Source organism: Mauremys mutica, chromosome 4 (assembly GCF_020497125.1).
Source record: "Mauremys mutica isolate MM-2020 ecotype Southern chromosome 4, ASM2049712v1, whole genome shotgun sequence".
In the NCBI taxonomy this organism is placed as follows: domain Eukaryota; kingdom Metazoa; phylum Chordata; order Testudines; family Geoemydidae; genus Mauremys; species Mauremys mutica.
Genome location: NC_059075.1, coordinates 33,493,281 through 33,506,590, shown reverse-complemented (window position 1 = coordinate 33,506,590; position 13,310 = coordinate 33,493,281). Strand labels below are relative to the sequence as shown.

Here is a 13,310-nt window from a genome sequence, read left to right as displayed (position 1 = left end):
GTGGGTCAGGGCATAGTTCGGCAATTTGCGCACACACCCCACCCACCACCAGAAGTGAAAACAATCCTCTGTTGACTCTTTTACATGTCACCCTATCTTTACTGAATGCTGCAGATAGACGCGATGGTGCAGCACTCAACACCAACATCCTTGCTCCCCCCACGCTATGGATGGCTGATGGTACAATAAGATGGAAATCCATCCTCATCATCAGCCTATTGGCACATGGGGCAGTGCAAAAGGGCTGGTAACCATGCCGACTAGTATCAGTAAGGTCGATCAAGGGCGCCTGTCCCTAATTTTTGATGGCTGATGGTACAATATGGCTGGTAACCGTCCTCATCATTGCAACAGGGGGCTGAGCTCCATCAGCCCCCACCCTTCATTGTAAATAAAAGATTCAATTGCCCCTGGACTAGCAGAGGGATGATGGGCTCCTTCATCCACACTCCTTAATGTCCTGCCTGGACTATCATTGCAGCTGGAGGCTTCCTTCCACTCATTTCTCACAAACAAGTCACTGTGTCTTATTCCTGCATTCTTTATTACTTCATCACACAAGTGGGGGGACAATGGTATGGCAGCCCAGGAAGGCTGGGGTAAGAACGGAATGAACAGGTGGTGTTGTTGCAGGAGCACCCCCTGTGAATAGCATACAGCTCATAATTTATGCAGGATCGGACACAGAGCAGCTGTGCTCTCTGGTTCTATGATACAGTGGTTCTCTAGTACACTTGCCCATAATCTAGGCAGGACTGATTCTATTTTTAGGTACCAAAAAGGAGGGATTGACTCAGGGAGTCATTCCCAATTTTTGCTTTTGCGCCCCTGGCTGCTCGGCCAGGGGCACTTATGACAGCCCCAAATGGGGCAGTGCAAAAGGACAGGTAACCATGCCCATCTTATTACCATCTTATTACCAATTTATGGTATGGTTGATGGTACAATATGGCTGGTAACCATCTCTGCTGTCATGCAAAAGCAAAAGGATGCTGCTGTGTAGTGCTGCTTGCCCGCCTCTGTCAGCGGCATCTAGTACACATACGGTGACATACACAAAAGGCAAAACAGTGTCCATGGTTGCCACGCTATGGCGTATGCCAGGGCAATTCTGGGAAAACGGGCTTGAAATGATTGTCTGCCGTTGCTTTCCCGGAGGAAGGAATGACTGGCGACATTTACCCAGAATCCACCGCGAAAATGATTTGTGCCCCAGCAGGCACAGGGGTCTCAACCCAGAATTCCCAGAGACAGCCTAGACTCAGTTAATTGTTCGCAAAAATGTATCTTTGCAAGGAATTCACTCCCTGTTTCCCATCTCACAGCTTCCACTGTCTCCAGACCTGCCACAGCATCCCCCTCGCAGAGGCTGGCGAAGATTAGGCGGCGAAAGAAAAAGACAAGGGACAAGATGTTCGAGGAACGTATGGGCTGCTACCTAGCAGAGGCGGACCAGCAGAGCCAGTGGAGGGAGACCGTCTCTCTGTGCCAGCGCTCACACAGCGAACGGGAGGAGAGGTGGCGTGAGGAAGACAAGCAGGCGACTGAAACAATGCTTGGACTAGTGAGGGAGCACACGGACACGCTCAGGCGCCTTGTGGATGTTCTGCAGGACCGCAGGAGGACAGAGCCCCCCTGCAGTGTATCTGCAACCGCCCTCCCCCGCCACAAAGTCCCATACCCCCCTCACCGAAAATAATCAGGAGGAGGGGCGGCCGGGGACGTGAATACTGTCACTGCACCACAGCACAGTGCTCAAGAACCCAAAAGCTCTCATACCCTATATTTGCCGAAGTCCTTCACTTCCAGACTCACAGTAGTCCCAATCCCAGTCCCATCCCCTAACTGTCTACTTAATTAATAAAAATGCTTTGCTGTTAATTACTGTTTCCGTTATGTTTTTTCAAAGAAGACTGTGTTCGAATGGGGGGCGTGGGGAAGGGGGTGGTTAATTGCATAGGACAGTCACCTTTCCCAGGGTACAGACACGGGGGCAGGATCAGCAGTGGGTCACACACACGGTGCAGTCAGTAGGCAACCTGGTCGGTTTTTGGAGGTGGTTTCCAGGATCTGTGTGGGCGGGGGAGATGTGACTTTGCAGCGGGGGAGGGCGGTTACAGATCTTATACAGCGGTCCTTGTCCTGGACCGCTGAGTCACGCAGCTGAGGAATCTGTATCCGTCCTCCTCCACCACAAGGTCACATATCCGCCCGCACACAGAATTCCATAAAGAGGGATGGCAGGCTCCGTTGAAAGAAGCATTCCGGCACTGCGGACCGCTCTAGGAGCAGGAGCCTGTCATTCCTTGAGTTTAGAGGCGGTCTTTACATCACCGCACACCCTACCTAGCACAGCCTGCGTCCCAGTTTCAACCCTTTCACGAACAGTCATGAATAAAGAAACCTTTGTTAAGTAATAATGGGACATGTATTTTATTTTTACACGTGTGCTGGAAGTGGGGGTAACGGGGTGAACGGGGTATGTAACCGAAGAGGAGAGTCAACAGTAACTGGGTAAAGAAACAGGGGCAGGTTCAGCTTCTCTGTAAAGAAACTGAACAGTCACAGGTCACGCTGCTCGCTGCTCGCTGGTATTTGAAGAGTTCCTTGTCGCTGTCCCAGGCGCCTGTATAGGGCTTCATGAGCAAGTGCATTAGCGGGCAGGCTGGGTCCCCGAGGATGACTATAGGCATCTGCACATCCACAACAGTTATTTCGTGGTCCGGGAAGAAACTATCTTCCTGCAGGCGTCTGAGCAGCCCACAGTTCCTGAAAACACACGCATCATGAACCTTGCCCGGCCACCCGACGTTGATGTTTGTAAAACGTCCCCTATGATCCCCCAGTGCTTGCAGCACCATTGAAAAGTAGCCCAATTTCTCAGCAGTTGACTGTGGAAGACGTGGACGATAAAGTGCGAGGAGGAGAAAACGGCGATGATCGCAGCGGGCTCCGTGCTTGCAGTGCTGTGGCGTCCGCGCTGTCACTGACCAGAAAAGTGCACGAACAGATTGCCCGCAGGCGCTTTCCCGGAGGGAGGGAGGGAGGTTGTGATTGACGGTTCAATTACGACACTTACCCAAAACCACCCTCGACACATTTTTTCCCCCAGCAGGCATTGGGGGCTCTACCCAGCATTCCAATGGGCAGCGGGGAGTGCGGGAACTGTGGGATAGCTTCCCACAGTGCACCGCTTCCAAAGTCGACGCTGGCCCCGTGAATGTGGACTCAGAAATTCGAATTAGTGTATTTAGTATGGATACACAAATTCGACTTCATAAGGTCGAATCCACAAATTCGAACTAAGTTGATTCGAAATAGTCTTGTAGCGTAGACAAGGCCTAAGAGACAATGCAGCTCTCTCCTTCAACACGGCAGAGGAGCCCTTAGCAATAGAAGCGCTATGCTTCCACTGTGCAAGTGGGGGCCAGGCAGGCATGCAAGGGGTTCAACTTCCTCATGTGCAATGTGGATCTCAGTTTCACTCAAAGGGTGGGAGTGGGCAGACATGGGTTGTATTTGGCCAGGGTACATAACACAGCATGGATTATACATCTCTCTCGCTCACAGGGGTTTGCATGAAAGGTCCACAGAGGTTACTTCAGCCATTGGACTGAAGTAACCTCAGAAGAACTGTTCTTCAATCAGGAGGAAGAGGGAAGACTTGTCTTTCCGACTCCATGCTTTTCTACCTCATGCCCAGCCCAGCTACTCACACTGTGTACTTAGCTCTTTATTTGACCCCTAATTCCTTCACTGCCCAGTAACAATCTGCCAGTTTAACAAACAGTATGTTCCATAATGCACCTTATTTTAAGCATTCATTGCTGTGTCAATGTACAACTCTACTTTCAAAGCTTTGTAATAAAAATGCTTTATCCTGGATTATTATAAAGATAAGAAACTTACCTTACTACCCCTTGCCTACACAGGAAGCAAAAAGGGAAAAATGAAGAAAGAGAAAACAAAAATTAGTATATATTTAAGCAGATTTTTTAAAAATTTTGAACAGAACAGAATTGCAGTAATATTTTAGCAGAAATCTGGGCTAAAAAATGAAAATGAATGCAGTGGATCAAATTCTGTCTCCATTACTCCTCCAGCCTCCCTAATTAGAAGGTTTTGGTCCTAACCTTTTAGGCCTTGATTCAATGTCTGCTGAAGTCACGAGAATCTTCACACTGACTTCACTGGGGGCTGGATCAGCACTTTGTTTACAATTCTGTAGAACTTGTTGTATTTGTACTTTTGACAAGGGGTCCAAATTAAGTTTGCATGGATAATGTTAATTATGGTATATCCTTATTTTTGAGTGCCTGAATTCAACTTTTACATATATTAAGTATAGTTTTTCTGTATGTAAGTTCCTAAGTGTTTAAAAGAGCAAACTCGAAAAAAACAAAAAATCCATCATGTGGACCCTTCTAACCCCCAACTCTCCACACATACGTATCAACAGTGGTGGCTCCAGGCCCCAGCACGCCAAGCGCGTGCTTGGGGCAGCAAGCCGCGGGGGGCACTCTGCTGGCACCGCGAGGGCGGCAGGCAGGCTGCCTTCGGTGGCTTGCCTGCGGAGGGTCCGCTGGTCCTGCGGCTTCGGCGGACCTCCCGCAGGCACGCCTGCAGAGTGTCCGCTAGTCCTGCAGCTTCGGCGGACCTCCCGCAGGCACACCTGCAGGAGGTCCGCCGAAGCTGCGGGACCAGCGGACCCTCCGCAGGCAAGCCGTCAAAGGCAGCCTGCCTGCCGTGCTTGGGGCGGCAAAATGCCTAGAGCCACCCCTGCATATCATCAGCTAGGTTGGGACATTTAGATCCATAGTCCAACTTCAGACCATTACCACTTTCATTCAGGGAGTAATTGATAGCAGTTGCAGGCTGTTATCCTCTAGTTGGACCAACCACTAGAGACAAATATGGCATACACTTATAACAATAGGTATCACTACCAGTTTTTGCCTATAATAAGTATTTTACAGGGTTCAAAACAGGCCATTATATTATCAAAAAAGACAGTTACCTTTTCCATAACTGGTGTTCTTCGAGATGTGTTGCTCATGTCTATTCCATAATAGCTGTGCATACTTGCCACGTGCACCGGTGCTAGAAGTTTTTCCCCTAGAAGTACCCATGGGGAGGAGCACCCCCGCGACCTCTGGAGTGGCGCCTGCCTGGCACGGTATAAGGGGAGCTGTGTACTCCCCCCACCCTCAGTTCCTTCTTGCCAGACAATTCCGACAGAGAGGAAGGAGGGTGGGATGTGGAATAGACATGAGCAACACATCTCGAAGAACACCAGTTACAGAAAAGGTAACTGTCTTCTTCTTCAAGTGATTGTTCATGTGTATTCCACAATAGGTGATTCCAAGCTATAGCTGCTGAAGGTGGGTGGAGTTCACAAGTTCCCAGGACGGACAACTGCCCTGCCAAACCCAGCATCATCCCTGGCCTTGGGGACGATCACACAGTGCGAGGTGAACATGTGAACCGAAGACGACATGGCTGCCCTACAAATGTCCTGGATGGGGACATGGGCAACAAAGGCAGCTTACGAGGCCTGTGCCCGAGTCCAGTGTGCCCTCACAATGGGTGGTGCGGGGACACCTGCCAGCGCATAACAGAAACAGATGCCTGAAGTGATCCAACTGGAAAGCTGCTGAGTGGAAATTGGCTCAGCCGAGGCGACGAACAGTTGCGAGGACTTTCTGAACGGCTTAGTCCGCTCGAGGTAGAAAGCTAGAGCCCGCCGCACATCGAGCGTGTGGAAACAGTGCTCCTCACTGGACGCGTGAGGCTTGGAGCAGAGGACTGGTACAAAAATGTCCCGACCCATGTGGTAGGCAGAGACCACCTTCGGGAGGAAAGCGGAGTGTGGGTGGAGCTGGACCTTGTCCTTATGAAAGGCCGTATATGGTGGCTTGGAGGTCAGGGCCCTGAGCTCCAAGACTCGCCTGGTCGACGTGATTGCAACCAGGAAGGCCACCTTTCATGAGAGATGAGATCAGGAGCACATGGCCAGTGGTTCAAATGGGGGCCCCGTGAGACGAGCCAACACCAGGTTTAGGTCCCACTGTGGGACCAGGGATCTAGAATACAGAAAAAGACGGTCCAAACCCTTAAGGAACCAGCCAGTCATAGCATGGGAAAATACTGTGTGCTCTTCCACTGGCGAATGGAAGGCCGATATGGCTGGCAGGTGCACCTTGGCTGATGAGGGCGCCAGGCCCTGGGCCCTCAGGTGGCGGAGATAATCAAGGATAAGCTGGATCGGCGCGGTCACCAGGGAGACACCCTGATCTGCCGCCCACCTAGAAAACAGGGGCCACTTCGCCAAATAAGCGCGGCGAGTGGAGGGCCGTCTACTTTCGAGGATGATGCGCTGAACCTGCTCTGAGCACGTCCTTTCCTTTCCACCTAATCACTGTGCAGCCACGCTGTGAGTTGAAGAGTTGCTAGATTGGGATGGAGGAGGCGGCCTTGGTCCTGAGAGAGCAGGTCCGGGTGGAGTGGCAATGGTCATGGCTGAGCTACTGCCAGGCCCGTGAGGGTCCTGTACCAATGCTGCCTGGGCCATCCCGGGGCAAACAGGAGGACCCAGACCTTGTCCGACTATCTTCTCCAGGACCCTGCTGATTAGAAAGAATGGGGGAAAGGTGTAGAGAAGCCGGCCTGACCAGGACAGGAGAAAGGCATCGGAGATAGTGCCCCTCCCCAACCCCCCCCCCAGAGCAGAACCAGGGGCATCGCTGGTTCTGCTGAGTCACGAATAAGTCCACCTGGGGAATTCCCCACCTTCAGAAGAGCCAGTGGGCTCTTGCGAGGAAAAGTCCTTGCTGAAGCAATCTGCCCTTTCATTCCAGTAGGTGGAAGGCCTTCAGGTGGCTATCGTGGGCTATACAAAAGTCCCACAGCCTGAGGTCTTTGTGGCAGAGGATAGGGCCCCGCCTTGCCTGTTGATACAGAACATCGAGGCTGTGTTGTCTGTGAGGACCCTGACTACACCTTGCCCTCCAGGTGCGAGCGGAAGGCCATACACGCCAGTCGCACTGCCCTGAGCTCCTTAACGTTTATATGTTGGGACAGGTCTTGAGCCGAGCACAGGCCTTGGGTCTGAAAGTTCTCCACATGGGCCCCCCAACCCAGGTCCGACGCACTGGACACCAGCTCCAACGACGGGGCCCTGCCCCTGTATGGGACCCCTTGGAGCATATTGTTTGGGGTGAACCAACACCGTAGGGAGGTGATCAGAGTCCGGCACGGTGAGAACCTTGTCCACCCTGTTCATGGTCTGGGAGAACTTTGAGGCCAACCAGAGCTGGAGGGGCCTCATCCTGAGTCTGGCGTGATGGACCATGTAGGTGCATGCCGACATGTGACCCAAGAGTTGCAGGCAAAGCCTGGCAGTTGGCACTGGGAACCTTGTGACAAGTCGATGAGACCTTTCAGGGTCTAGAATCTGTCTGGCGGGAGAGAGGCCCTGCCCGACACTGCGTCCAGGAGTGGCCCGATAAACTCTATGCGTTGGACCAGGACTAACGTGGACTTGGTGTTGTTTACCAACAGGCTCAAGGCATTGCATGTGGACAGGAGGAGCGCCACATGATCCCTCACCTGCGACTGGGAGGTGCCCTTGACAAGCCAATCATCCAGATAGGGAAATATCTGGACACCCTGCTGTCTAAGGTAGGCCGCTACCACCGACATGCATTTTGTAAACACCCTGGGGGCAGTGGACAGACCAAACGGGAGGACTGTGAATTGGTAATGATTCTGTCCCACCACGAAATGGAGGAAGCGCCTGTGTCCCTCGAATATGTGGACGTGGAAGTATGCGTCCTGTAGGGCAGGTACCAGTCCCCTGGATCCAGGGAGGGGATGATGGAGGTCAGGGAGACCATGCGGAACTTGAGCTTCACCATATACTGCTTCAGACCTCGGAGGTCCAGGATGGGCCTGAGCCCCCCCTTTGGCCTTCGGGGTACGGAAATAACGGGAGTAATACCCCTTGCCCATGAACTCCACAGGAACTGCCTCTATCGCTCCTAGTCCAAGGAGCCGCCCCATCTCCTGCTCAATGAGGACTGGCGGGGTCCCCTGAGCATCCTGTCAAAAACCCCTTTTTCCCTGCCTGCTTGCCCTTGGAGGACCCAGGCTAAGGGGTAGGCTGAGACTGCCTCTGAGGGCATTTCTTATAGTCCCACTGCTTCTTATGGGCAGCCTCATACTTCGGGAGGGTGGCCTGGGCCGTAGTCTGTTGTGGCTTGAACTTAGGTTTTGCCAGAGCCGGGACATCGAGGCCCAGAGTTTGGAGCGTCGTGCGGGAGTCTTTCATGCCATGTAGCCTTGTATCTGTTTCCTCCACACACAAAGCTTTCCCGTCAAACGAAGACTGTGCCTCGCTGGACAGACCAGAGAGCAGGAACCATGACGCCTGTCTCATGGACACCGTGAAGGCCATTGATCGTTCAGTCGTGTCTTCAGCCTTCGAGGCTGCCTGCAGGGACACCCTAGCGGCCGCTGCCCCTTCCTCCATTAGCTCCTTCCTATCGTGCTCCTGGAGGGAGTCCTCAGACTTAGGCAGGGAGCCTCACAGATTGAATTTGTACTGGCCCAGGAGAGCCTGATGGTTCGCCACTCGTAACTGGAAGCTCAAAGAAGCTCATTTTCCCTCTGAAAGAGTCCAGTCTCCAAGAGTCTTTGTTCTTTGGGGTCAGGTCTGGCTGACCATTCCCTATGGTTGACTGACTTGACCACCAGGGAGTTGGGCGCCAGGTGTGTATACAAGTACTCATACCCCTTAGTGAGTACAAAGTACTTGCGTTCTGTCTTTTTAGAGATGGGGACCGAGGCCGGTGTTTGCCACGGGGCATTTGAAATCTTAGCCACCCCTTCATGGAGAGGCAAGGCCACCCTACCTGGTGTTGATGGGGACAATACGTTAAACAGGGAGTCCGAGGGCTCCTCCATCTCCTCTGCCTGGAGGTGTAGGCTTGCTGTCACCTTCTTTAAGAGTCCTTGGTGGGCCCTGAAGTCCTCCTGTGGGACGGAGGGGGGCGGGGCTGCAATTGCCTCCTCCGGGTGGGACGAAGAGGCCAGTGCAGTGTCGGCTGGCACTGGAGGGTCCACCACCCGGTCGGATTCTGGGCATGGTGCCGAGGATGTATGTCCCACCGACTCCTTTCTTGAGGGTCTGGAGAGGGAGGCTGACGGTGCTTCCGAAGCTCCAGCCACCGAGTGAGCTCCCACCGGGGGGCTGCGTCGGAGGCCACGGTGCCCACTGGTACCATTGGGCCGGCCATGACGCTCAGTGCCACTGCACCTGCTTTGGCACTGGGGGGAGGAGGGCGGCTGTTGGGTGGCCTGGCCCATAGAAGGACTGCTATGAATGGAGACTGGGCTGGCGTAAGATTTGCTGCTGTCTCTGGGGGAGGAGTGGTGGTGCCAAGATCTATGACTGCCACGGGAGTGCAATCTCGACGTGGAGGACCGGTACCAACAGTAATAGCTACTCCGTGAATGGCCACGATGGGTGGACCCGCGACGGCGAAACACTGGTGATCGATGCCCAGGGCTGCGATGTCTTGGCGGAGACTTGGAGTGGAAGTCCAAGCAGGAATGGCATCGACGACTGTGCCGTGACTGACTGCAGTACCCTCTCCAAGACGAGGACTGACGGCAATATTCCCGTCTATATTCGCTCCTTGAGGACGAGCAGTGCCGTGAGTCCCAGCCAGATGGGACCCAGCCAGTCTGGTCGGTGTTGAGGGCGATCCACCTGGACTCTGCCCCAAGCGGTCGCTGGGCGGTGATTGGTGTCGGGAACGTTCCCTCGACCGAGACCGGTACCGGGCCAGAGGTGACTGTGGAGATCCCAGCAGCACCTTGCCTCTGGAGCGTGGGGCCGACATTGGCAGTGTTCTGGGCACTGGCATGGACAGGACGTCCCAAGCCACCTGGAGGGCTTCCGGTGTGGACGGCATCCGGACATCTGGAGAGGCCTGTCCCAAAGGGGCTGGGCTACTCTGCTCAACTTGAGTTGGAGGCCTGGGGCCCGGTGGGGATCGAAGACTGCCCGAGATGGGCCTAACCTCTGTCCTAGACTTCCCTCGGTGGTGCTGCTGCAAAGAGGGAGTCTTCCTGGCTCTCTTGGGCCACGTTTACACTTACCTGCTGGGTCGACGCGGCGAGTTCGACTGCTCGGAGTTCGAACTATCGCGTCTGATCTAGACGCGATCGTTCGAACCCCGGAAGCGCTAGTTCGAACTCCGGTACTCCACCGCGGCAGGAGGAGTTGCCGGAGTCGACCTTGGAGCCGTGGAGTTCGCTTCCGCGGCGTCTGGACGGGTAAGTAAGTCGAACTAGGGTAGTTCGAATTCAGCTACGTTATTCACGTAGCTGAATTCGCGTACCCTAGTTCGACCCCCGACCTTAGTGTAGACCAGGGCTTGGTGTTCTCCATGATGGGGAGCGGTGCCATCTGGTCGATAGCACTGGAGGGTTGCTGCGTACCGACACTGCAGTGCCGGTTCAGAGTCAGCACCGACTCTATCAGGATGGCCCGGAGCCTAATGTCCCTTTCTCTTTTGGTCTGAGGCTTAAACGACTTGCAAATCTTGCACCTTTCGCTGATATGGGTTTCTCCCAAGCAGTGCAAACAGGCTGCGTGAGGGTCACTTCTTGGCATAGAACGCCTGCAAGAGCCACACAACTTAAACCCAGGAGTGCGGGGCATGCCCTGGCCCGGGTTCACTGACTAACTAAACAGCTAACTAACTACAGGTACTAACTCTAAACAAACGAACAGTTCTGGGAACGAACTACAGCAAAGCTGGAGCTAAGCAGTTCCGATGCACCTTCACTGGCGGCAAGAAGGAACCGAGGGTGGGGGGAGCGCACGGCTCCCCTTATACCACGCCAGGCAGGCGCCACTGCAGGGGCCTACGGGTACTGCTAGGGGAAAAACTTCTGGCACTGGTGCATGTGGCGAGCACACACACCTATTGTGGACTACACATGAGCAATCACTTGAAGAAGAACAGAGACAAATGACCATACTATCCAAGAGATTCCTCAAATGTTATCATTTACACAGGCCAGTTATGCATTTTTTTTAAATTCCCTCCATTTATAAAAATGGAGGCATGGTCTAGATGTAAATAATTGTCTGGTAATCAAAGATGTTTCAAAAGCGGTACTGATTTAAAATGTGTTAGCTCTCTTTATGCATTCAATGCATCAATGTAATTATGTTTTATTATAAAATACATCTACTACTTTTCTTAGCTACATATAACTCCAATTTAGAAATTACCTTTCATCTAGTGATGGCTCCTTTTGTTGCAGATGAGGCTTAATTCCAAACATTGGTCTGATGTTTGTTGATAAGGCTTTGATGGTGTAATTAATTTCATTCTCTCGTGTCACATCACTGTCATAACCTAATAAAATCAATATAGTAAAAAGGACTAAGAGAAATAGGAAGTGAAAAATAATAAATAATTATTTTATTTCTGTAGCATCCCTTCTGCCAGAGCACTAGGCAATCAAATAAAAAGTAATACAATATACATGTAATTAAATACCACCTTCTTAGACAGACAAGGTGGTTGAGGTAATATCATTTATTGGACCAACTTCTGTTGGTGATAGAGATTTTAAGCTTACACAGAGCTCTTCTTGTCTCTCTAATATCCTGCGATCAACACGGCTACACCACCACTGCATACCACCTTTTAAAAATACAAACTCAAAAATAAATTAGGGAGTCCACTTTAAAAAAAGTGATTAAAAGATAAAGAGAGGGTCAACAACAGTCATTTAAAAATATCAGTAGGAAAAAATGCAATCCATTCTTTAAAATGTGGAAAGACAACATAGAAGAATTTCAAAGAGCAGTAATTTCAACCACCATAGGGCAGTGGTGGGCAACCTGCAGGCCGCATGCAGTTGATCAGGGTAATCTGATTGTGGGCTGTGAGACATTTTGCTGACGTTGACTGTCCACAGGCACGGCTCCCCGCAGCTTCCAGTGGCCACAGTTCCCCGTTCTGCAGCCACTGGGAGCTGCAGGGGGCCATGCCTGAGGATGGTCAACATCAGCAAAATGTCTCGCGGACCACAATCAGATTACCCTGATGGGCAGCATGCGGCCTGCAGGCCGCAGGTTGCCCACCACTGCCATAGGGTCTTCCATGCCAAACCTTCAATTGTCTGCTAATTAAGTAGCAAATAAAGATGTAAAACTAAATTACTTAGGCCTGGTCTACACTAAGGAGGGTGTGTCGAACTAAGGTACGCGACTTCAGCTACGCGAATAGCGTAGCTGAAGTCAAAGTACCTTAGTTCGGGCTACTCACCCGTCCAGACGCCGCGGGAACGAAGTTCGCGGCTCCCCCATCGACTCCGTCACCGCCACTCGCTCCAGTGGAGTTCCGGAGTCGACGGGAGTGCGTCCAGAGTTCGAACTATCGCGTCTAGATTAGACGCGATAGTTCGAACTCCGAGAAGTCGAACGCCGCCCGTCAACCCGGCAGGTAAGAGTAGACCTACCCTTAGGTTAGGTATAGTTATTTCTATGCTGCCTGTTTTAATGCTTTTGCATAGCTATTCCCTTAAACTTGTAAACGTTATGGTCGACTTGATATCAAGTTCAAATAAAGGGCATGTCATGGGAGAAGTGTGACTGGGAATATTATCCCTATGGCTTGGTTAGCAGCTGTATGAACTGCTATAGAGGAAGTCCTTGTAACGTCATGATTTCTTAGGCTGGTAGAGAGGTATTGGGAATGTTTGAATTTTTCTCTTGCACTTATAGTCTGTGAATGATTGCTCTTTGTTGTAGTTTCTTTGTAATTGTAGTCTCAAGCATTTCCAAGATGGTAGTACAGCAGAGGTCCCCAAACTGCTGGGTGCATCCCTGTGGGGGGATGTGGAGGAATGTTTGGAGGGTGTGACTGGGACCCAGGCCATCTCCCACAGGGTGTGGGGAGGGAGCACCACTGAGCTGTGCTTCTGGCTCCACCCCCTTCCAGCCCCCTTCCCTCTGTCTGCGTCCTCACCTTCCGGAACCATGGCCCTGCTCCCGGCCCTGGCTCCTGGGAGTGGGTGGGGGAAGAGGGATGTGGCTAGGAGTAAGTGGGGGCGAGAGGTAAAAAGTTTGGGGACCACTGTAGTATGATTAGTTTAGATATATGTCTCACCAGAAAATAACAGAAAAATAAAAAGTGGTGGGCCAGTGCCTGTACAACTTACTGAAGTTAAATGTCAATTTAAGTGAATTGGACCCAGATATGTTACCAAGTCTCATTTTACAT

The 13,310-nt window shown here is 52.0% G+C and overlaps 1 protein-coding gene across 3 annotated transcripts in view; it reads right to left on the bottom strand.

Annotated features, from left to right (window-relative positions):
* The window catches only part of EML5 (EMAP like 5), a 337,324-nt gene that overhangs the window by 59,493 nt on the left and 264,521 nt on the right, over positions 1-13,310 (bottom strand). For all 3 annotated transcript variants that reach the window (XM_045015105.1, XM_045015106.1, XM_045015108.1), the window contains 2 exons: positions 11,309-11,435; positions 3,910-3,924 (listed from right to left, as the gene is read on the bottom strand). In XM_045015105.1, coding sequence (XP_044871040.1) covers positions 3,910-3,924; positions 11,309-11,435 — 142 coding nt within the window. The remainder of the gene's footprint in view (positions 1-3,909; positions 3,925-11,308; positions 11,436-13,310) is intronic.